This window comes from Lissotriton vulgaris, chromosome 2_1 (assembly GCF_964263255.1).
Source record: "Lissotriton vulgaris chromosome 2_1, aLisVul1.2, whole genome shotgun sequence".
NCBI classification, from domain to species: Eukaryota; Metazoa; Chordata; class Amphibia; order Caudata; family Salamandridae; genus Lissotriton; species Lissotriton vulgaris.
The window spans coordinates 1,447,072,101-1,447,096,867 of record NC_141687.1 but is presented as its reverse complement, the minus strand read 5'-3'; the positions used below and the strand labels follow the sequence as shown (position 1 = coordinate 1,447,096,867).

The window sequence follows — 24,767 nt, the reverse complement described above, 5'->3', positions numbered from 1 at the left end:
CTTGCCAGGGGCCCGTCCACCGAGGTTCCAGACTCTTGGTTCGCTGGAAATTTCGTATTAATACGAAATCTCCCGGTTGGATGTCGTGGCCGGGGCCCCTGGAAGCATCGGGGATGGCCTGCTGCACCTGTTGATGAATGACAGACAACGTTTTAGTTAACTTGCACAAATAATCAGATAGTAGGACGTCCGGGACGTCATGAATGGAGGTCGGTTTGGGAGCAGTCCAGAGATTCATCGGACGCCCAAACACGACCTCGTAGGGGGTCAAATGGTGCTTGGTGGGGGTGGAACGCATCGATAACAAGGCCAGTGGGAGGGCATCCGGCCAGTTGAGTCCAGTGGTGGCCACTATTTTTGCCAGTTTCAGCTTCAGCGTGGCATTATGGCGTTCCACTAGACCAGCGGATTGGGGGTGGAAGACCGCATGAAATCGTTGCTTCACCCCTAACCCCTTTAGGATTAATTGGATAACCTCAGCTATGAAGTGGGGGCCATTGTCGCTCCATAAAATTCGACAAAGGCCATAGCGAGGGAAGAATTCCTTCAGTAGTACTTTGGCAGTAGTCATGGCAGTGTTGTCACGGGTTGGATAGGCTTCTACCCATTTGCTGAAGGCACACACGATGACTAGTACGTACTTCAGGCTTTGGCATCTCTCTAATTGGATGTAGTCCATCTGAAGGACCTCAAAGGGATGATTGGGGGTCCCGAACCCTCCCCGGGGTACTACAGTTCCTTTCCCGGGGTTGTGTTGCAGACAAATAAGGCACTGCTGAACCAGGCGTCTGGCTGAGTCGGGGATTTTATCGTTATGCCAGACTTTGGAAATGAGTTCGATCATGGGTGCAGATCCTATGTGTGCGGGGGAGTGAGCCATTGTCAGAATGGGAATCAGATATGAGTCGGGCAGCAACCATTTGCTTGCATCCTTCGTTCGCCAACAGCCCTCCTCATCCTTCAAACCCACCCTTGCCCATTTAGTCAATTCGTGAGGGGTGCTGGCCGACTGTATGTCTCTGATCATTTCCCTTGTGTCACTCCATTTTTCTGCTTGTGACCTAGTCACATATATGCGTGTCACTGTCCTATTCTCAGCTGTGGTTCGTGCAGTGATGTCGGCTAATGCATTCCCTTGTCCGACTAAGTCTGTCACTCTTTTGTGTGCCTGACATTTGATCACCGCTAATCGTTTGGGGAGGAGAACTGCCTCAATCAGAGCGGACACTAAATCTCCGTGGAGGATTGGGGTGCCGTGGGACGTCAGGAATCCCCTCTCCCTCCACAGGAGCCCAAAATGGTGGACCACCCCGAAGGCATACTGGCTGTCCGTATATACGTTCGCGGTGGTCCCTGCGGCTATGATGCATGCTCGGGTGAGGGCTATCAGCTCCGCTGCCTGGGCAGATCGTTGTGTGATGCAGGCTGTCTCAACTACTGTTTGGGCTGTCGTCACTGCATAGGCAGCTGAAGTGGTGCCATCTGGGAGTTTGATGCATGAGCCGTCTACCCATAGCTCTCCATCGGGGTCAGGAAAAGCAGTGTCTCGGAGGTCAACCCTACTCCTAGTCTGTTCGTCCGTGAGGGTCACACAGTCGTGTATGGGAGGAACGTCGGGGTCGTTTTCAGGCAGGGGTAACAATGTGGCAGGATTCAAAGTCGTGCATCTCTTAAGTGTGATGTGGGGTGCAAGCAGAGTCAACTCGTACCCTGTCAGTCGTGCGCTAGTCAGGTGTTGGGTCTTTGTCTGGTTCAAAAGGGTGTCAACTGCATGGGGCACTAATACAGTGAGGGAGTTGGAAAGTACGATTCCCTCGCTCTGACGGATGGAGACAGCAGCGGCAGCTACCGCTCGAAGGCAGGCAGGTAAGGCTCTGGCTACAGGATCAAGAGTGGCGGAGAAGTAGGCACAAGGGCGCTGCTTAGGGCCAATCGATTGAGTCAGGACAGACAATGCGCATCCCTCCCTTTCGTGGGTGAAGAGGGAGAAGGGTTTGGAGTAATCCGGCGTTCCGAGGACGGGTGCTGAGCAGAGTGCATCCCGTAATTCCTTAAAGGAGGCTTGACACTCAGCGGTCCAAGGGAACGGGGAGGGGGCATCCTTGGTCAGTAGGGCAAGTAATGGTTTCACAATGAGGCTGTAATTAGGCAACCACTGTCTACAAAAAGAGGTTAGGCCAACCAAAGAGCGGACCTGCTTTTGCGTTTTTGGGATGGGGGTGTCTAGGATAGTTTGGATTCGGTCAGGGGTAAGTTTCCTCCCTTCCTTGGACAGAAGATGGCCTAGGTAAGTTACTTGTGGCTGGCAGAACTGTAGTTTCTTTTTGGAGACTTTATGGCCATTTTCTGCAAGGAAGTGTAGGAGTTGGACGGTGGCTGTCGTTGCCAGCGGGGTGGTGTCGGCCGCCAAAAGGATATCATCGACATATTGGATCAACACCACTCCCTCTGGTAGCTGGAAAGCATCCAGCTGTCTTTTGAGGGCCTGGCTGTAAATGCTGGGACTTTCAGTGTACCCCTGGGGAGCTCTACAGAATCGGTATGAGCGAGATTTTAAAGTGAAGCCGAAAAGATAACGGCTGTCTGGATGGATGGGGATAGAGAAAAATGCGTTTTTAAGGTCGATAACAGAGAAGGTGGTGGCAGTGGACGGGATGAGGGTCAGAATGGTGGTGATATCAGAGACCACAGGATATTGGGGTACAACTACTTTGTTAATCTCTCGTAAGTCGATGATGAAGCGGTACGCTTTCTCATCTCCTTCACCTTGCTTCTTAACAATGGGTAGGATTGGGCTGTTGCAGACGTTGCTAACCGCCTCTTCAACCACTCCTGCATCTACCAGAGACTGAATAATCGCTACCAGTGCTTTCTCACCCTCGGGGGATATCCGATACTGTGGAAGCTTCGGGAGTATGGCGTCCTGTCGTACAGTTATGTGAATAGGATCAATCATCATTCGCCCCACATCAGAGTCATTTTTGGCCCACAGGTACGGAGGCAGGGTGTCAAGCAAGGACATGTCAGCGTCAGTTATGCAGCACATGTGTCGTGGGGGACGGGATCTGGGCATGTCTGGGTTGTCGTACAGGATGACTCGTATTCCATCTGGGGAACACCTAATGGTAGCTCGAAAATGCTTCAGTAAGTCAATGCCCATAATGGCGTCAGGGGAGTTGGAGGAGAGTAGAAATGTCGTGTCAGCAGTGTTGCTTTCTAGGTCAAAGGTAATAGGTACGGACAGGGGGTTAGTGGAGGGCGTCCCATCGAAACCTATCGACGTTATGTGTGAGCCAGACAAGGGTGCCCTTGGAATCAGTCGTTTTGATAACACACTACGTGTCGCCCCAGTGTCTACCAAGAATGGAGACTCTGTACCCAAGACCTTAGCGGTGACATAAGGACCTTGCTGGTCAACACAGAGCTCGACTGGATCCCTCCCTTGCCCCTGGCAGTCCTATGCAAAATCGGGGGCATTTTCACCTTCGGATAGCTGATATTGATTCTGTCGGGGACGGTCAAATGTATTCAGTCTTCCTGATCTGTCATTGTTAGTGTCGTTGGAGTTCCCTCGGCCCTGTACTCTATTCCTCGGACCACCTGCCACATCCCTGGAATCCCTATTTCTATTCATCTCTAGCAAAACCGGACACTGGAATTTCCAATGGCCGAGCCCTTTGCAGAAAGCGCATTGGTCATTGCTAACGTCTCTCCGTCCAGGGTGAGATGTCGGGGTGTGATCCTTAGGAGGTAGATCTCTGGGGGTGTTTGATTGGTAGTTCCCCCTTTGATGTTCCCGTCCTAGCGCTATACCCTGTATCTGGGCTATCATTACCCTTTCCTTTAAATCTTTCTTCTTTTTCTCGGATGCCCTATCATTCTCATTCTTTTGGTGCTCGTAATACTGAGCCATCTGAAGGATAGCTGCGGGTTTGGAGGCCCCCCAACTACTCTCACTCGTCTGCAGTTTTTGGGAGACCTCTTGTGTTAGACCCTTTACGTAATTTTGTACGAACAGGTGCTGTCCGGTTGCAGTGGTCATGTCCTGGCCACTGTAGTCGGAGAACACTGTCTCGAATCGGGAGAAGTATTCTGACACATCTTCCTGGGGTTTCTGTCGACAGGCCGTGACTATCGACCAGTCTACTTTTCTTTCCGGGACCAGTGTTTTTAATTTCTGGACTATTTTATCTGGGAGTTCCAGTATGTCTTTCACTGGTTTGCTCCCCGGTTCTCGCTGTCTATCTAGTTTACCGAGTTGGTCCCAGGTATGTCCAAACAGATCCGTGTGGTCAGCCTTCCGGATTTGCTTCCACACGTCAGCCGGCAGACATAGCCCAAAGAACAAGTCAATATCTGCTAAGGTCATTATTGTCGAACCCAAGGCTGTGCCTAATTCGGTGTAAAATGCTGTCGGGTTCTTTCTTAAGTCGGGCAGGGTTTGCTTGAAAGTTAGGATATCTTGTCGGTCCCATGGTTGGTAAACCCAATTGTACACAACCCTCCCTTTTGCATTTTCATTATTAATATCATCGCTCGTTCCCTGGCCCCGTGGCGGGATCCAGTAAGGAGCCGCTTCTCTGATAGGCATCATAGTATTGACTACTTCTACTGAGGTCGTTTCAGGGACTGTAACCTTGGTTTCTGGTTTTTGTTCTGTAAGGTGGCGGAAGACCTCGAGCATCTGCATGAAGAGTTCCGTCGCTTCACATTCAGTCCCATCTCCAACGTCAATCTTCCTATACAGCGTTGTCAGCCTGGCGGGACCCTTACTTTGATACCTATCTTCATATGCGTTCAGGGTGTGGTAGCTGAATCGCAAAATAAAATGCCGTCTGTGGCTTTCGGCATGTGAATTATATATGTTCATTGTGTACTCTTCGCTCTCCCTTCGTTCTACCAAGGTCTTTGCTATTTTGTCGATCCCGTCCCGCTCATCTTTGCTTAATCTATTTAATCTGGCCGATGATTGTTTGCTAGACTCGGGGTCGTCTGATGAGGTTGTTAATGTGGCTGGTGCAAAGGCCGTGAGGGCTGGTGCACTAGCGCTGAGATCGCTTTCGCTCACACTCGGAGCGTGGAAGCTTTGTCGGCAGGGGGCATATGGAGGGGGCATGTAGATGGTTGGGGGACCTAGTAGTAGCTCGTCGTTCGCTCGTTGTTTGGAGGGCAATTCAGGGTAGAGCGCAGAGGGGGTCCTAACAGGACATTGGCCTGTCGACCCTGATTCTTGATTTTGCATAGTTTCCTTTCTTTCTTTTATTTCTTCTTCTAGTTGCTTTGCGGCTAGGTGGGCTGCCTTTCGTAATTCTTTCCCTATTTTTGCTTCTTCTCTTTTCTTTCGCTGTTCCGTTTCTTTGCGCCACATGCCGATACTGTCGAGCATAGTGGGCGTGGTCTTATTCTTCTGGAGCGCTATTTCTAATGTTTTTATTTTATTTTCGTCAAAGGAACCTATCAGTGGCCACTGACTTTCAAGGTTCTTTTTCGTATATTTATGCCATAGTTTAGTGTAAGCTATAGCGACTAGTCCATACTTAGTGAACATGTCCTTATTAGGGGTGCCCTCCAGTGGAGCTGGATGGTTCATCTCTAATAAGCGGTCCGGGCTAAACAGGCTACCAACCAGTGGGGAGAAGACAGGCATGACGGATTACAACGGGGACAAAAGTCTGCACTACCTATCTTATCACGGCGGACAAAGACTAGACAGAATATTTCTATTCTACGTTGTTTGGAGGCCGTGAATACCTCAAAAGAACCAATACCGAATAATCGGCCAATCAAACAATCCAGTGGGGAGAATAAGTGGGCACGAAAAATTATCACTACCCACTCTTTCTCTACCTGCAAAGAGAGGCCTTGTTCTTCCCTGTTTGCAGACAAAGAATCTCCAGACAATAATCCACGAACGATAGTTCGGGAAACAGTGGGGGAGGAAGATAGGTACGACGGATTACAATGGGGACAAAAGTCTGCGTTACCTATCCTTCACTGCTTGCAAAGAGAGAGCCTGTTTGCTTTTCCCCGTTTGCAGACAGTGAATCTCCAGAGGGTTTCAACAAAGCGTAATACTAGTATTATCCAAAAACAATTTCCTCAATTCGTCGTGTTTACACGACCTTACCCGGACCGCATGGACGGTTTCCTGTCCTCTGGATCCAGCGCCCGATCGTCCTCTCTCCTTCGTGTTGTTCGCGGCACTCCTGATGGTTCCCAGTCAGGACCGTAGATCACTCGAGAGAGGTCTGTTCAGAACTAGTGAAGGTCGGATGATCGGCTGTCAGACGAGGGTCTATCGGACATGAGCTCTTCCCGATCGTTGCAGTCGTTCACTCTGTCATCGGGACCTCTCCCACTGGATCCACGTGTCGCTGATGGGCCCCACGCTTTGGGACGCCAATTGTGGAAAAAGGTAGGGCTAGGACCTTTCTCAAGATTTGCCCGGCGCTAACCGCCCTTGTACCATTCAAGTTTACCAAGCAATGAGGCAGGCGCCGGAGACCAGAAGGCAGGAAACAGAAGTTTATTCCGACGGAGCAGAACACATCAGAACAGACAACAAGGTATCATGTCGAGGTGCTCTAACAGCCACTCGGAGGCCTGGCCTCTTATACACTGGTTTATGGCATGTGACCTTCCTTTAATACAATCACAACTTTGTAGAGCATGGGAAAGACATCCCCGTAATCCTCGTGTTAATCCCACCCCCATATACATTCACAATAGAGGTCCTCAACCTGCTGATAAGAGAGAGAGTCATCTCGCAGCTGAGTGTGTTGTCGAGTCTTAGGATGTGTGCGCCTGATCATGTCACAGGGGGTGGGGAGGCCTGGATCAAATAGAGGGACCTTTGAAGGAGAGCGACCTCATACAATAAAGAGCAGTAAATGATATCTTCCGGCTTAGGCAATGGCCTCGGACCTGTGTGGACAGTCGGACACGGGGTGAGGGGCCATCAATGGAGAGGTATTCATGCTGTGTGGACAATCCAGTGCAGGAGGGAGGTTTAGCAACAGAGGGGCATTCATGGGAGGGGAGGAGGTGCTGGTCAGGCGCTGGCGTGACTCTCAAGGACAGGGTCATGCAGAAGGGTCGTGCTCAGAAGGAGGAGGGAGGGGGAGCCGGGGTGCGCAGAGGATGCTTGCTGGGTCAGAGGGACGTGCTGGCGATCGATCGTGGACAGGGAGACCATGATACCTAAAATGGCTGCCATGCACGTAATACATAGGTGACCTAGAATAGCTGCCGTGCATGTAGTACATAGGTGACAAGCTGGCGCAGATGATGTTTAGATCGCAAGTCAAAATTCCACACCCTGTGTCACTACCTTGGGTGGTTCCTGGTGGCCCCAGCGGTTCTAAAGGCTCTAGGCCTTGTATTTATGTAATTCGTGGTTCTTATACCACTTTCTTAGTATATGGTTTGTGACTCCCCTAGGGCTAATCAGATATTGTGATAATTTACTGTGTGTTAAATAAGTTTTCTTGTGTACTTTTGCCACTAGCCTCATAAAGAGACTAGGGGGATGTGTTTAGAATAAATACATATATTTTATATATGCACCTGGTGTGGTTCTCCTTTCAACAAGCTGCTTTACATTCCTTCAAGACTTAGCCTGAAAGCTGCCCTCCACAGCTACCACTAGGATAGCTTTCTATAAGGTTGTCTTCAACCTACCATCAATAAGGGGTCGTTTGGACTGGTGCAAGGTGCCCACTAGAATAGTGGACAGCATATGCCAGGCCAACTTCTCACAGTGATCACCACTATTGGGGCTATATGTGTGTCTAATTTAGATTCAAACTTTCATAAACTTTTTTAAGGCGCATTTTTAGGGCTGGCCTAGAGACCGCTTTAACTGTGGAGTCAGATTCATGTAATAAAAAAAAAACAAATTAAAACTTTGTACATACATACATGAGCTGTGGGTCAGCAGTCATCATCCACTGGTCTGTTCAACTGTCAATTACATTTTGCTTTTGCCCACCAAAGCATACAGTATGGAGTAATGGGTGTTCCCTCTTAAGCTATTTGCTTTCTTTCCCTGTGAGTGAAGCCATTGTTCCTGGTCATATTGCACACCCTCCTAAAGAAAAGTGCACTTCAGTGCCAGGGCGAATATGTCAATACTTTCGTTTGACATTGCTTTTTTCTTAATATGCTCTATCTTTACATAATTTGCTTAGCCATCCTTGTTGGTCCTAGGTTCACAGCAATCTAAAGACATCAGTACCTTTTTTTTGCACCAATAAGGTCATATTTTCTGGAGTGCCATTATAACTATAAACTCTTCTCATGCCTATTGTACAAGCAATAGCCCGGACCCCTCTATTTAAACTATATGTGGCTGCCATTTTTTAGTTAATGTTTTTATTGCAAGAATATGACCACCACATTTAGATGCTGACAGGTTTTCTTTTAATTTCTTTTTTTTGTAGCATATGGGGGCAAGTAAAAAAACAATTATTACACAAGCTTGCAAAGGACAAAGTAATGGGCTTTGCCAATGCTTATACTGTTACAGCAAAACTGTCCTCCAGAATACACCGTCCAACAATAGGTATGCATCATCAGCCTTTACTTATTTTCGTGATTTTTTAAAGCAGATAAAACAGATACAGCAAATTCAACATGGTTATTTCAGCTTCAACAAGAGACTCATCCAAATATGTCTATAAAATCGAAGAGTATGTATACAATATTAGATAAGCTGATTGGATTTACAGTACAGTAGAAATAGGCGTTCAATTCATTTATTAAACCTTTCTTGTGCTTAGTGTCCTTTATAGGATAGGATCAGGATATCTTTATCTTTATTCGACTTATTACAAGTCATACAAAGAAACATAAACGATAAAACATAACATAGGATACATATGTCCATACATACATAGCCCAGCATTTCCATAAGAACATTAAAACTACAAATACATGTTAAATACTATACAATGTTAAAACTATACAGATTCATTCATAGGAAGCAAGAATAATAACGATAACCCTTAAAAATTGCTAAGGCGAGTTTTGACCAGCAGCTTTCACCCTAGCTGCAGCTACTAAGAAATTCGCGATGCAAAAGGTAGTGCGGGGATTTGACAAAAGCTGTAAATAAAGCAAAGCTGGGCGAACCTGAGTGAAACCCGCTTCTTTCAGGACAGGGAGCAGATATTTTTTCCTCTGCTCATGAAAGAAGCTGCAAAACATAAAGTGCATTGTGTCCTGCACCGAGAAGTCGTCACATCTACAAGGTGGGGCTTCATCTGGCTTCTGCCAGCCCTTAAATGAACCAAGGTGGTAGTGTATCAGGTTGAACCTGAACTTGGTTAACAGGAACCTATGGTAGGGAAAGGTTACAAAGATAAGATAAGGTGCAATGGAAGGGGCACTGACCAAAAGGTTATGAGACCTAACTGATGGCTTCAATAATTCGGCATCCTCGCGATGCGCATCCTTACTATCCATGAATGCCTTTTTTATGTGACCTATATCTTGGGCCCTGATTTTGTCTGGGCATAGAAAGAGCTCAGGGCGGCCCAGGTCAGTAAAAGATTTAATTAGATAGGCCATACATGGGATACTACTGTGTTTATCTAAAGATAAAACATCCTTCAAAATTTTATGGTTTAGTGGGAGGTCTTCGTTTAACCACAATTTCAGCCATAGGATCAGGGGTGCTAAGCTCAGTAGATCTGACAGATACGGTAAGCCCACCTCTCGATGGATTGAGTAGGTTGGGGTAGACTGAGGTACGGATAGAAGGGATCTAATAAATCTGTTTTCCGCTCTCTGGATAGGGTCAAGATTAACGTAGCCCCACAAAGGTGAACCGTAAAGTGCAATAGCCACTGGCTTGCTCTTATAGATCTTTAGAAGGGCTTCCATGGGCCGAGCTCCCAGCTTGCCTGCGAAACCCAGGATCGCTGAGGAGGATCTAATTACCGCCAACTTTTTAGCTCTTATCTGTGGCCCCCATGTTCCCTTTTGGTCAAATAATACACCCAGGTAGGGGAATGTCGTTACCATTGAAACGGGGACCCCTCTACAAAAAAAAGATTTATGCCTTTTTTTGGTGCACTCACGCCCCATTACCATTGTGTGTGATTTTGATACATTCACCTTCAAATCCAAATTACTCATAAAAGTGCCAAATGCGTCCAAAAGAGTCTGAAGGCCAACACCAGTTCGAGCAATCAACACGGCGTCGTCAGCGTACAGGAGTGCCAGGATTTGTACGTCCCCTGCACGTGGGACGTCCGCATTCTGGCCGCGCAGATGTGCCCCCAAGCCGTTGATGTAGATGGTGAAAAGCGTGGGGGCTAAGATGCAGCCTTGCCGTACCCCCTTTAAGGATTTAAACAGTGGGGTACATCTACCATTGTTTGACACTCGAACAGCTGCGAAAAGCTCCTGATGCATAGTGGCCATGAACGAGACCAAGGCTTCTTCGATGCCCAACTCCAATAGGATCGCCCACAATTTTGATCTATTAACAAGATCAAACGCCGATGAAAGGTCCATAAAAGCAAGAAACACAGACCCCTCCTTGGCTACAGTATACTTGGAAATGAGTAGATGCAAGTTAGTACATTGTTCAATGGTACCCTTTCTCTCTCTAAAACCGTATTGCAAGTCAGATAGGCCTCCACGATCCTCGATGTTCTCCCTCAATCTGGCTAACAGGACTCTCCCCAATATTTTTATGGTCGAGTCCAAAAGGGATATGGGCCTATAGAATGCGGGGTCGTCCCTGCGCCCTTTGTTTTTGAAAATGGGGACGATCGTGGATATGGCCCATGAGGCAGGCGCTGGGTTGCCGTTCACTGCATTAAATAGATTTGCCATAACCTCAGCCCATAGTTTAGGAGAGAACATGAAGAAGTCAGCCGGGACTCCATCCGGACCAGGTGCCTTGTGTTTGGTGGTTGCCAGGAATGCTTTTTCCACTTCTTGCGAGTTGAAGATAATGGGGTGTACGTGTTTGCTGGGCAGCTGACCCCTGTTTCTGCCTTCATCATCATCTCCCCCATATACATTTTTGAAAAAGGACAACCATGTTTCGTCAGTGATCACACAGTCCAGGGGTGCGTTGTTATCTTCCGCAAATAGGGGCTGCCTCATGATCTCCCAAAATCTCCTACTGTCCTTTAGTACAGCCGCGGAAAGGAGATTATCCCAAGTTTCGCGTTTGATAGCGTCTTTGCGGTTTTTTGTGGCCGCTTTATAGATCTTCCTTTTTCTTGAGATGTCAGCTTTATCCCTAGGTGCAGATTTTAGTGCCACTAGCAGTTCTCTGTGTGCTTTCGAGCATTCATGGTCAAACCAACGCTTATGACCTTGTACTCCCGGAGTGGGTTTGACCAGGAGATCCTTCGAGACCTGAGCGCAAATTGCCTCATAGGCTGCGACTATGGTATGCCCTTGAGTGTCCGGATTTCTACAGAGCTCAACTTGAGCTTTGATTTTGGGGAAGCATTTTTTATAGAAATTATCCGGGATCACTTTAGCCCACTTCACTCGTCTATTTTGATCAGCGGTCCTCAGAGGTTGTGCCACTTTCTCATTTGCTGGAGGTGCCCCCATGTAGGCACCCCAGGCCACTTCAAGAAGAACTGGGTTATGATCGCTGAAGTGAGTGGGTACAGTGCAATAGGCCATAGTCCTGCTTAAAATGCCCCGCGTCACAAAAATATAATCAATCACTGTACCATGTAGGGTGCCGGTAAAAGTTGGGATTCTCAGGGCGCAGTCAGGTTCGATTAGATCAAAGTTGGCCAGGAGTTCCTCAAGCTCCTGCCCCTCTACAGAATGTTCGAAATGAGGACCCTGTGTGGCTACGTCCTCAGCCTCCTTTACATCACTACCCTTGCAGGCTAATTCGCACAGATGAATATTAAAATCGCCTAATAAAATTAACTCATAGACTAAGTTAATATCCTGAAGTACTGTGTTTAAAATATTATCTAGGCTTGCGATATTACGACCATTATAATCGCTGTTCCTAGAGTTATAAAAATTTACATATAATGTCTTACAATCTTTACTGGTCACCCTCTCAACCATTAAAATGTTATCGGAATCAGAGCTGATCTGCCTATAGCTGCCTTTTAGAGCCAATGAGAACAAGATCACCAAGCCCCCCTTGGCTCTACCCGCTCTACTAGGGACTGCAGGTTTGGTAAAACTAGTATACCCATCCCACCAAAGGTTATACGCCGTATCCCAAGTTTCTTGCAGGGCGATAATATGATGTTTAGAGATAAAACTTAGCCATGCATGATCCTGACGTTTGGCGTTTAGGCCCGCCACGTTCCAACTTATTATCTTGCAGTGGTCAGTGGGTGACCTTAAGTCTTCTTTCGAGTTCTCAGCAGCACTTTCAGCTATTGGTTGTTGCAATGCCTGACCGCCACCTGTTAATAATGAATCGGACGGCTCCTCCCGTTCTTGGACTGCTTCTGGTTCAAGTCAGTCGCAGGAATTTAAGTCTGACAAGGGAGCAAATCTGTTGCCAGTACCAAATCCCCACTCAAAAGGGGTGGCTACCTGAGCCTGGCCAAATGGAGCTAAGTTCCACAAAGGTTGTGGGGTTATTGGGTGTACCGGGAACTGATCATTTCCCAACCATTGTGTTGGCCTAATCCCCCTGGTGCTGTAATCATAGGCCCGTATGCCAGAACCCCAAGCATTCCCTCTTGGCTCTTGTACCAAAGGTGGCCTGGTGTTTAGGTCATTTGGGCGATAGAGTCTTCCTGGCTCCCTATATGCTGTGGGCTGAGACCAGTCGTTATAATGTCGAAATCTAGGGCCCCCTCCCCATCTGTCAGTATTGATGGTTCTTTTGTAACTGGGAAGTTTAGGTAGAGTGGTAAACCTATTTTTGTCGAAAAAGAACTTAAGGGTGAGAGGAATTATGGAGCCACTAGGTCGTTGGGGTGGAAAAATATTGTTTAAAATGTCTGGGAGGACCTCGGCGTTGGCAAAATTTAAGATGACGCAATCCCCTTGAAACTTTTTGGGCTTGCTACCGATCCATGGTACCCTCCTTGACATAACAATGTCCCCTGCCAGCTTATCAAAACCCTGTTCTGTCATATGCATGTTATTAGTGAGCCAATGTAACGCTTTGTCTTTTAGGTCCTGGTTGGACTCTACTTTGCCTTGTGTTAAAACGGGAACGTTTGCCAGCACCAGGACGACCGGCGAGGCTTCCAAGATAAATTGAGCTGAAATGTCCACTTGATGTGTTCCCGCTATAGCTGCAGATGTGCTGATGCTAGGATCTGCAGTGTCTGCAACCTGACCCACTGCAGGTAATGGTGGTAATGAGGGTGAAGGGGGCGGAGGTGGCACCCCTTGCTGAATGGGTTGCGAGCTACTCTCATTAGGGGTGACCTCTACGTTTGTGGGTATTAAGTTTGTGACGAGGGAGGATACATTTTCGACCTCGTCTGCCAACTTACTGTGTGCCACACCCAACTTTTTTACCTCGGATGTTAACTTGTCTAATTTCCCTATCATGGGTTTGATTATAGTCCTGATTTTAATGTCAATCATGTCTTGGATTCTGTGAAAAAGGTCCTCGTCGATGGTACATCTTGGCTCAATATCAGTAACGGGATCAAGCTGTTTCCTTACTCGAGTAGGGGGTGGGGTAGCAGCCTTTTTCCTGCTTAGATGTTTACCCCCACGTTTTGCTGCAGATTTTCGACAAGCTCTAACAGCCCTTGTGGCAAGTTGCGGAGAGTGTAGGACTGCTTCAGTAGCAGCTGTCTGCTGATTTGTATCGTTAGTAGTATTATCTGATAAATCGATCAGATCTTGTCTGTCTGATTGAAGGTCAGAATCAGCTTTATCCTCAGAGTCCAGATCTTGAGAAATCAGGTTTTCTGGGGTACCTGGGAGGTTTTCTGGCGGTGGTTCTGATGTCTCGGAGCTTAAAGCGCTTGTCGACGGACTTGCTGACGGCAAAATGGGTGATTGACTCAGCCCAAGAGATTGCCTACGCTTGTTGTTAATATCGTTAACTACTTGCACAAGATATGAGTCTAAGGTGTTCACAGACTCTGCTGGGACAGGAACCCGTTTTTTCCCCATTATTAGGATATTGACAATAGTAATAGCAGGTACCCTAAGGTCAAATCAGCCCGGATGGGTTGTAGTAAAGGTGTACTGCAGGCAGTAATACGACAGGCAGTCCGTAACCATGCGATAACGGTGCACGTGACAATGATGCAATGTAATGACCAGAATATCACATTGGGTACAGTACCTTAATTAGCGGCAGATGGATGTAATGGGGATGGCCTAGCCTGGCCTTTCCGTGCCTCTGAGGGCCACAGAGGGCCCGCCCTTTGCCCGGGCTTAGCCCCGGGCGTCCCGCTCGCGTCCCGCGTAGCTGAGGGCTTCCTGCTTTTAACAGCCCCTCCTGGCGCGTTGGTGACGCGTCAGGGAACGCGCCTCCGCCGCAAAGGCTGCCGGGATCTGTAGTCCCGGAGCGGCGGTGGCGTGCCTGGTGTGCGCGGTCGTTTGCTCCCACTGCGTGTCACTCGTGCTGCTGGTCTCCTCAGGCAAGGTAGGTGACTGCTTCCTTGAATGCTCCGCTGGACACTGCCAGAATGGTGCTCCCCCCGCTTCACCGAGGGCTTCCTGCTTTTAACAGCCCCTCCTGGCGCGTTGGTGACGCGTCAGGGAACGCGCCTCCGCCGCAAAGGCTGCCAGGATCTGTAGTCCCGGAGCGGCGGTGGCGTGCCTGGTGTGCGCGGTCGTTTGCTCCCACTGCGTGTCACTCGTGCTGCTGGTCTCCTCAGGCAAGGTAGGTGACTGCTTCCTTGAATGCTCCGCTGGACACTGCCAGAATGGTGCTCCCCCCGCTTCACCGAGGGCTTCCTGCTTTTAACAGCCCCTCCTGGCGCGTTGGTGACGCGTCAGGGAACGCGCCTCCGCCGCAAAGGCTGCCGGGATCTGTAGTCCCGGAGCGGCGGTGGCGTGCCTGGTGTGCGCGGTCGTTTGCTCCCACTGCGTGTCACTCGTGCTGCTGGTCTCCTCAGGCAAGGTAGGTGACTGCTTCCTTGAATGCTCCGCTGGACACTGCCAGAATGGTGCTTTTCTTTTTGAGCACTTTAAATGAGCTTCACTTCAGGTGGGAGCTTTCTTTCAAGATGAAAGGTCGCTCTTTCCTCGTCCTTTATATTATAAGATATAGGAATATATAAATAAGTTACGAGATACAATACAATCTTTTTCATCATTATATAATTTCAATAATGCATCTAATCCTAAATATATCTAGAAAGTGCTAATGTGCATAAAGCCACACATTGAGTATGTAATACTTGAAGTGCATATGTGCGTACGTGTATACAAGGCATATGTAATGCTTAAAGTGAAAAGGTGGGGAATTTAGCAGCTATCGATTCCATAAGATTATATCCTATAAAGTGCTTGTGCGTGCTTTAGAGAAAATAATATTTATTGTTTGGACGCACGTACTTTAGAGAAGTTACTATTTATTATTTGGAAGTAATTCCGGACGTAGATTTCTAGATCTTTATCATAAATTGCCAGGATGCGGCAAACCTTTTTAGGCCCCCAACCCTACTAGTATATGCATTCTCAAACTTTTGAGTTCGGATCATTTTGTTATACCGTTCCTGATCAGTTGGTGTTCTATTAGTCACCCAATTCTGGGGGGATCATGGAGCAAGCACCTGAAGACGTAATAGTTATAAATACATCAGCGCCTTTTCTCATAAATTGGCATTGCCTTTGGGTGTTAAACCCAAAGAGTGCTTTCTCCCTCTACCTCAAGTTGTATCTGTATATTTAGCACCCTGCTTAAGGCTTAAAGCACAGCCTTTACTTTTGATGAGACAGAAAAGGGATGATGAGAGGAAGCTTCAGATGTGATGAGGGGTCGATAATTAGCCGCCAAGTACAAGACTTGCTTTAGTTCCATGTACAGCGAGTAAAAGCGACTAGAAAAATAAACGAATGACGCAGTTAGTACCTCCCATGACAATCTTGTCAGAAGCTAGCTCGTTTAAAAATGGAGCTCTAATTATCACTTCCTTCAGGCTTTCACAACTCCTGCTAACAAGATTTTCGCACCGAAAACAATTTGCATTTTCACTTCTTTTAAAAATAAAGAGATTGGGAGTCATTGCAGATTTAAACAGAGTCGTGAAGAAAGATAAACCTTGCTTATTTAACCTTGGTTGTGGCAGACCTGAAGGGCAAACATTCCCCAAGTACAATTAAGCTTAATTTTCTGACAAAGGAAGTTGGAGGGGTACTCACTTCATCGGCTATCATGCACCTGTAAGGAAAAAAAAAAAGAGGATGCTTAAACATCAAAGCATTTACAGTATTATTCTCTACAAAGACTGGTTATTGCAGACAAAAGCTTCATTATTTTTTTTTAACAAGGAGATTCGTTATTTTTTCAAGGTTGTTTAAAGAGCGGATAAACAGAGTATTCCCACCCCTTGTTCACTTTGACAGTTTTTGGAATGTAACTTTTGCCCGTTGTACTTATCACATGTGGCTGATAACAATGCTATAAAGTTTACGTCACAAATTTTTGGTACCAATGCTAACTTATAAAGTAATGATATATGCAATAGTCATGGTACTCCCACTCCCATTGAGTTCCTTTTTGTTATGTGATTGAATAAATATTATTTTCCAGAATCCCAGATGATGAAGCATGCCACCTTGGTGGGTAATGGGATTTCGTCCTAATTAAAGAACTCCTTCACTAGTGACTAGTTATCTCTGCTAATGTCTTTTGTGGTGCTCTTTAGCACGCTAGACCAGAGTATTCTTTGTGTTTTGTAGATGCCACCACCTGCCCTGAGGCCCATCTGGCACCAGAATATCCAGCAAATTAGATAAGCACGTAAGAATGGTGGACTATCTGGCAAGTCGCACCCCTAAGGTGGGCTGCCTGATGTGCCCCACAAAAGGAGAGCTGTGTCACTTTGATTTTGGTGGAAATAGGAGTTTTGGAACAGAGTTATGTCCACTCCCTACAGGAAGTGGTCATATAGGGATGTAGTACCCATAAGGGTAAGTAGCCCATTGGCTACTGCCCTTCAATCTCATTAACACCCCTAAATTGAGTATTTAGGTGGCCCCCTAACACCAATAACTCATATTCTGCTGACACAAGAAGAAGAAGGACCAAGAAGAGCTGAAGAAGTGGGAACTACAGACTACTGGTGGACTTTGGCGAAAAACCCTGCCTGCCTACCTGCTCCTGTCCCGACAATCTGACTCGTCCTGCAGTTGCGATCCTCCAAAAGCCTTGGAGGGACTCCCGCACTTCGAAGCCGTCAGCATCTTCCTTGAATGCTTTTGTCTAATTAGCCGGCATCTAGTTCACCATTCTGCTGATCACCAAGTCCATCGGCGCAGTAGCCGCCTAGGTGGAGGTCACCTTGCCACAAGAGGTCAGATCCGTGTCCCACTAAGTGAGAAGATGTCACGACCAACAGGAGCCATCCTGTTCCAATTCCCGAATTTCCGGACCCTTTGCAGCAAACAAAGCTTGCTTGAGTCCAATCCAGACTCCAATGCTGCAAAGACAGAGCAGCCGACAAGGGACCTTCAGCACCGTAGAGGCCAGCACCAAGAGTGTCCCCGCTGTCCTGTTTTCTCCCACTCTGCAGGCCTAACCGAGAATCACGAGTACCTTTGACGCACAGGCACCAGTTGACCAAAACCCTCGGCACGCAAGCTCCCCGGCCCCAGTCCACAACAAATAATGGTGCTCTGCTTCTCCCAGGACCTCCACGAACCGAGCCCTCTGACTTGTCCCCAAGCCCCCCTCTCCAGCCTGTTCTTAGGTGGCCCCCATCTTTTCCTACAGTTTAGTGCACAAGGCTACCAACCCGTCCAGCACCTCCGCACCTGGACACTCCAGGGCAGGTAAACTCGAACTGCTGGTGGTACTTTGGACCTTTGCACCTAGAACCTTGAAACCTAAAGGGGACCCCTGAAATTTGTATTTTAAATACCTGTATGCGGTATATGTTCCTTTCTCCATATGAAAGAATTACAGTGTAAAATGCATTTGAGTGGCATTCTTTACTTAGCTGCAAAAATTGATGAACTGAAAAGTACTTACCCATAAACGAAGTTCTCGCTGCTTTTTAAAAAAAATTGGTCTTTAGTTTGTTGTGTGAGTCTTATTTATTGACTCTGTGTGTTAAATAATGCATTAACACTACCCTCTGATAAGCCTAAACTCCTTACGCACACTACAACAAAAGACAGCATTTGGGATTATTAATTTAAGCCCTGTAAACCAATAAGGGTAATCTGGACTTTCTACATAGTATAACTTTTTTTGGTATACTACATAAAAAAAACAGCTTCCTACACTTTCCCCTTGCAAACCGGCATAAAATGGTTCTCCTTCCCACAGCCTTTGCAGATCTGCCCAATGGCAGGACATTTACCTTCACGTGGAAACGAAAATCCACACCTGAAGCAAAGCTTATTTTTCTGTAGATAATTCACTCTTTGTCCCGCTGCCTTGGGCTTTGGCTTACTTTTCACATACATGATTGACTCACTCTGGTTACTTCCATATCAGCAGATTGTCGATAATTATGCTCTTCAGCTCTGGCAGTCATGAGAACTAAGAGACTAAGAGTTTCACTCAGCATTCGTCATCTGAATGAATAGGACAAGCATTCTTCAATTACGCGGAGGCGCATAGCTTCCTCATCATTAAATTAATTGAACCTACTGTGTTTGATGCATAAATCCAGTTCCTCAACAAATCGGTCGATGGCCTCACAAGCTTTCTGTCATCCTTCACTGAAGCTGTACCTTTCATAATCTATATTTGCCATTGGATTGAGCTTGAGATTCGAGGCCGCTTTAATTTGACAGTATGAAATGTTGTCAGCTTGCGGCATTGTCTTTATGACTTCTTTTACACCTTCACCAGCAAGATTTTTAAGGTACTAGATAATTTTATTGTTACATACCAATTTGGCAGCCGCATTCTGGACCAGCTGTAGTCGAGAGAAGAGATAGTTCGCCATGCCAACAAAGAGTGCAGTCCCATAATCCATCCTACTTATAAGTAGGGTTTGAACAAGGGTTCTCCTACACTGTATAGGGATCCATTGGTAGTGTCTTTTTAACAACTCAAGTGTTGCAAAGTTCTTTCAGCAGGGTGCACGTACCTGATCCTGCATGTTAAGTGCACTGTCAACAAGAATGCCCAAATCTTTTGCCATGTGTTTCGGGGGGGGGGGGGTGGCATTGCCCAATTAGGAGGGCCGGCCACCAGGTTGCATTCCAGACTAAATGTGCTCCACCAAAAAGAAGAATCTCCGACTTGTCTGCATTTAACTTCAGACAGTGGTCGGACATCCAGGCTGCCATTTCTGAAAGACAGCTAGTGAGTCTGATCCTTGTGTCATTGTGTCCATCAAGAGTGATCATCGGTTGAGTGCCGTCTGCATAAGAGCAGATACTGATGCCCCATGTATCGCTGATATTAGCTAGTAAGGACACGTAAACATTAAAAAGGGTGGGGCTCAAGGATCCAGGCTGCCATTTCTGAAAGACAGCTAGTGATTCTGATCCTTGTGTCATTGTGTCCATCAAGAGTGATCATCGGTTGAGTGCCGTCTGCATAAGAGCAGATACTGATGCCCCATGTATCGCTGATATTAGCTAGTAAGGACACGTAAACATTAAAAAGGGTGGGGCTCAAGGAAGCTACCATATTTGTTTGGTACTGGGGTTGAGGAAAAGGCGCCCAACTGTACAGTTTGGTGGAACTTACTGACTTGGAGAGTATAGTTCTCTCCAACGCTGCTTGGTGATCTTGTTTATGCAAATTCTCTCTGAGGCCTTGAGAAAAGTATCCTCTGCATCATCATTGATAATGACAGCAAACTGGACCCATGCCTTTGCCTCCATTGGAGAAGCAAACTGTCACAATTAAGACTCCTTCTCTCTGCACTTCGGAAACCTTTGGAGTAGTTCTGAGTCCCACTTGGCAGATTTGATGGGGTGCCACTTCGGATATGGGCAGCTACGGAAGCACAACCATGTGTACTTTCTCTGGGGCAACTCCCTCCAGTGCAGAGGCATGATTACTTTCTTTACTCAATAGTGGTAAGCAGGTGACTGTATCTGTTAAATAAGAACCCAACCAACTTTGGCGGCGCCATGTTGTGTAGTTCCTACTAATCCATAGGATTGGACAACATATACTTTGGGTGAGGTGCGCAAACTGTTTCGGGGCATCCCCGCAGGATGTGTTGGCCTAGAAACCAGCTAGCTCACAGTGCCATTGTAAGCCCACCCTAACCTTACCAGGAACCAAATTATTTCTGGCAACCACTGAACATGACAACCATGACCCCTCAGGGATTGTGGAAACAGATCAGAATCTTTTGCTCAGTCACTCTTGCTTTCTTGTGCTCAGAGAAATATACAGAATATACAGTGGGACATTTTCAATATATTTATTGAACCAACATTATTCTGGTATAGAATACATGTGCTGCGATAATCAGTAGACAGAAGAAGATGGAAGTGATTACATGCTCCAAAAGCATAAACAGTAGATCCAGTTCTACCATGGTGTTAAAACAGTGTATCTATGCAGGCATATAAACAAGGCAGTAATCAGGCGTACTCCTACTATGCGAAACCTACCCAGCGTGTGCCTAGAGTCTGTTTAGGGGAGAAGCCAAGAATCCCCCCTAGGAACGATCCAAGCCCATTACCTGGCGGAAAAGAATGTAGGAGTCTGTCTTGGTCACGAACTGGACACCCCCTCACTGAGAAGTCAGACCGCTGAGTGGAGAAGTCTCTGCATGCATGGACCCTCGGTGTCAGCTGAAGTGCCTCCTCTACTAATCTCATGGGATGCTATTTATTTATAATAGAAAGCAGTCTTGCAATGTGCATATAGATTAGTGATGTTATGGATATGCCGACAGCCCAGTCTCCACCATGGATGAAGATAGAAACAACATTTGTACACAGTGCAAAGAAGGGCATTCTACACAGTGTTTGATGCATCCTGATAATGTTGTGCGGAGCTAGATGCGTAAACTAAGTTGTTTAAAAAAACTACTCCAACATTGTAGTGCACGCAAATATGTGCAAAATGTCACGGCAGGAATGGTATCGGGAAAAAAGGACAATGTAAGAAACTAGCAGATTCGCTACATGGGCCTAGCCCTGGCACATAACAGAGTTATTTATCCTTAATCTCATCACCAGTTGTAGCATCCTCCCCAGGCCGGGTATTCGCCAATGACTACACCACACACAAAGCTTTTTATAACAGGACTTTATTGTTGTGTGTGTAACCGCAAACTCAACATTCTAAACCGACATTCAATTCACTACGCTCTAATGCTTACATCACAGTTCTATGTAGTCCATCAGGAGCCACAATGTTTTGTCATTACAAACTCACACAACACTACCATCTAAACAGGCAAGAAGATGCTGACCAGATAACCAAAATGATCAACTTTACAACAGAAAGACAGAAAATCTCACTCTTTTGCTGCAATTGGGCACTCTGCAATGTTGACTCCAACATCTTGTCCCATACTACCCGATGGTCAGAGCCCTCTCCACAATACTCATTAAATAGGGATGTTTTTTCAACATAAATTTTTAATTTTAATTGCATTTATATTGTGCTGTCTACTACTGACGAGGCACAGAAGCATTTTTTCGCCAAGTAGCACACAATAACATCTCCCTTGTCTTCCGATTCCTTTGATACCCCAAGTCGTGCTGATACTCCAAATTGCCTGGCACCAGTTATCCTCATTACTCCGCTCTTGTTGAGGCAGTGATAGGGCTTGGATCTGTTACAAATGTCTGATAAGCCAGTCAAGGGATCGCCATACCTCTTAAGAAAACCTAGCAGACTACAGGGTCAATTATTCCGCCCGAACTGCACATCTTTGAATTTTGCTGTTTGGTTTCTGAGCTTAGGCATTATGGATATCCATATTTCCCTCAGTCATGCATGGATATTCTAAAAGAAGCTAAATACCCTTTGACTAGGGCTTGACGATCCTTCAAATGAAACGGTTTTCAATTATGGGATCAACTGAAAAGCAGCAACCTTGTCAACTGCTAAGAGGAAGTGACAGGGAATATACTTAATATACCTGGCCCAATTAAAATTGCAATTTTCTTCCATCAAAGTCTACCTTGCAGCTATTAAAGCTTTCAGAAAAGGTCAAATTCAAACCTCCTGTTCAAACTTCGTCATGAAAAACTTCATAGAGGGCCTGAAAAAATGTATTTGCACTCACGAGAACTCGCCCTCCTCCTTGGGTGCACAGTTTGATTTTTTTTCAAAATGAATCGGTCCACAAGGATTCTTTACAGCATCTTTCTTGGAAGACTGTCTTTCTAGTGACTATCAATTCAGCTCGTGGGAATAGTGAAATTCAATCACTTTATTTCAATCCCTTTCAGCTGTTGAATCTTTTACGATCTTTTGTGCAGATACAACTGTTAGGAAGGTATCATTATTCCTTGCTCCCAAAAGGAGTTTCAGAATTCCTGTGGTCTCATTCGCCGGGTTCTAGAGACTTGGGAACAGCTAATTTCTTTCGACCGTATCCTGTATATGCCGGTCATCAATTGGCTGATAAACCGCCACCAGGGAAACCTGTAAACTCATTCCCCAAGAGCTCAAACATCCACCACAGTCTCCTTTTTAAGCTTCTTTCAGACATATGCAAGGCAGCCACGTTGAAGTCACTCCACGTTTTCACAAGACACCATTACCTTGAATCTGATACAAAAGCGGAGTAGTGTTAGCAAGCAGCTCTACGGGTCCTCTCTGGCTAACCCTGTAATCAAACTTCTCAGATTAAGACCCTGTTTTATTCCTTCTGCCCAGGAGCCTCAAAGGTTATGGACATTTCTTAGCATGCTATCTTGTTCTAAACTTTATGACTATTAATGAAGATCCTACCAGGCAACCGAAATAGATACTACTTTGTAGTCCAGGGTATGCATTGTAGGAATCTTCATAGATATTCTAAATGACTCTCTTTCCTCACTGGATTCTTCTCTTGGACACCCGGTTTAAAAACATCCAAATCTTAATCCTGGTCTCCTCGATTTGTCTTCAAAATAAATGAACTGACGTTCTGAGGCAACAGTGAGCACAAGTCATCATGGATAGTGGAAACCTTTAAGCCCATTCCCCAAGAGAAAAAACATCCACTACAGCCTGGCTGCCAAAGTTTTTTTCAGACATCTGCAAGGCAGCCATGTTGAAGTCTCTCTACTATTTCATAAAACGCAGCATCTTGATTCTGATACTAAAGCGGACCGCTGTTGGCAAGCAGATCCAAGGTACCTTTGTGGTTGAACCACTGGCGTGTTTAGAGGTACTTTGTCGTTGCATATGCCAAATGTGAAAGGACTCTCATTCTGAGGCTAAACAAAGCCTATCCAATAGCTGTACTGCCCCCTTCTGTACAATAGCAGGAGTGCTCCCATGCACAGTGCCTAGGGTTCCATCTTGAGACCAATGTGAGCTCCAGACCTCTTGGATTCACTAGAGGGCTTTTTAATTATGGTTGGACTCAACATGTACAGCAGCTCTGTGCTCCTTATAAAAACACTGTGTCTGACGGTACCCAGTATTTACTGATCATTAAACATTGAGTGCAATCTTGCAAAGTAGAGTGGTGCAGAGAGCAGTGGAGTAGAGTACAGTGGTGCAGAGTAAGATAGAGTGGCGCAGAGTAGTTGGCTTACAGTGCTGTAGCATAGAGTATATTGGTTCTGAGTAAAATTGTGGTTAGTGTATTGGTGTAGAGTGCAGTTGTTTAAAGTGGCGCAGCGTAGAGTGCAGTGCCGCAGTTGCATGGCAGAGAGTGCAGTGTTGCAGAGTAGATTATTGTAGAGTGCAGTGGCATAGAGTGGTGCAGAGTACAGTGGTGTAGAGAGCAGTAACTTAGAGTACAGTGGTGCAAAGTAGAATAGCTTGGCATAGAGTACAATGGCATAGAATGTAGTGGCGTAAAGTATTGTAGAGTATAGTGGCGTAGTAGAGTGCACTGGTTTTGAGTATAGTGGTGTGGAGTGCCATTGAGTGCAGTGGTGTGGAGTAGGTTGTTTCAGAATAGAGCGGAGCGGCGCAGAGTAGATTGGCATAGAGTGTAGTGTTGCACAGTAGAGTGGTATACAGTGGAGCGGCGTAGAGTGCAGTTGTGCACAGTAGAGTACTGTGGGGTAGAGTACACTGGCATAGAATTGTGTGTAAAGTGGCATAAAGTGCAGAGTATAGTGCAGTGACACAGAGTAGAGTGGTGCAGAGTAAAGGGGATTTTGCATGATGTAGTTGCACACTGCCATTACAGACAACACATTTTCAATTGAAATGGCCATTCCATTTGCATAGACATAGTCTTATTGGTAAAAGTATACAGCGCACAAAGGATAATGTGTGGAAATGTCAACACTTAGTGTCTTGGTTTGTATTGATTGTATCAAAATATTTGTTGCCACCACACTTCAGGATTACAAAACATGTTATTCATTTGTGCTTTTCTAATTTTGATATATTCTGAAATCGGTGCACAGTTCATTTACAGGCACTTAAATTTTGTTGTGTGCTTGGAAAAAATAACATTGTACATCCTTCTTCAAGCACTCCCCAGTAGCCAGCATGTTTAAAAAAAAAAAGTACAACACTTCAAAGCCAGAGTTTATCGAAGGCATCTTTAATCTACGTA

At 46.2% G+C, this 24,767-nt stretch overlaps 1 protein-coding gene across 3 annotated transcripts in view; it reads right to left on the bottom strand.

Moving 5' to 3' along the window:
• Nucleotides 1–24,767, bottom strand: part of ZRANB3 (zinc finger RANBP2-type containing 3) — an 881,708-nt gene that overhangs the window by 614,491 nt on the left and 242,450 nt on the right. For all 3 annotated transcript variants that reach the window (XM_086957301.1, XM_086957303.1, XM_086957302.1), the window contains one exon: nucleotides 16,300–16,318. In XM_086957301.1, coding sequence (XP_086813427.1) covers nucleotides 16,300–16,318 — 19 coding nt within the window. The remainder of the gene's footprint in view (nucleotides 1–16,299; nucleotides 16,319–24,767) is intronic.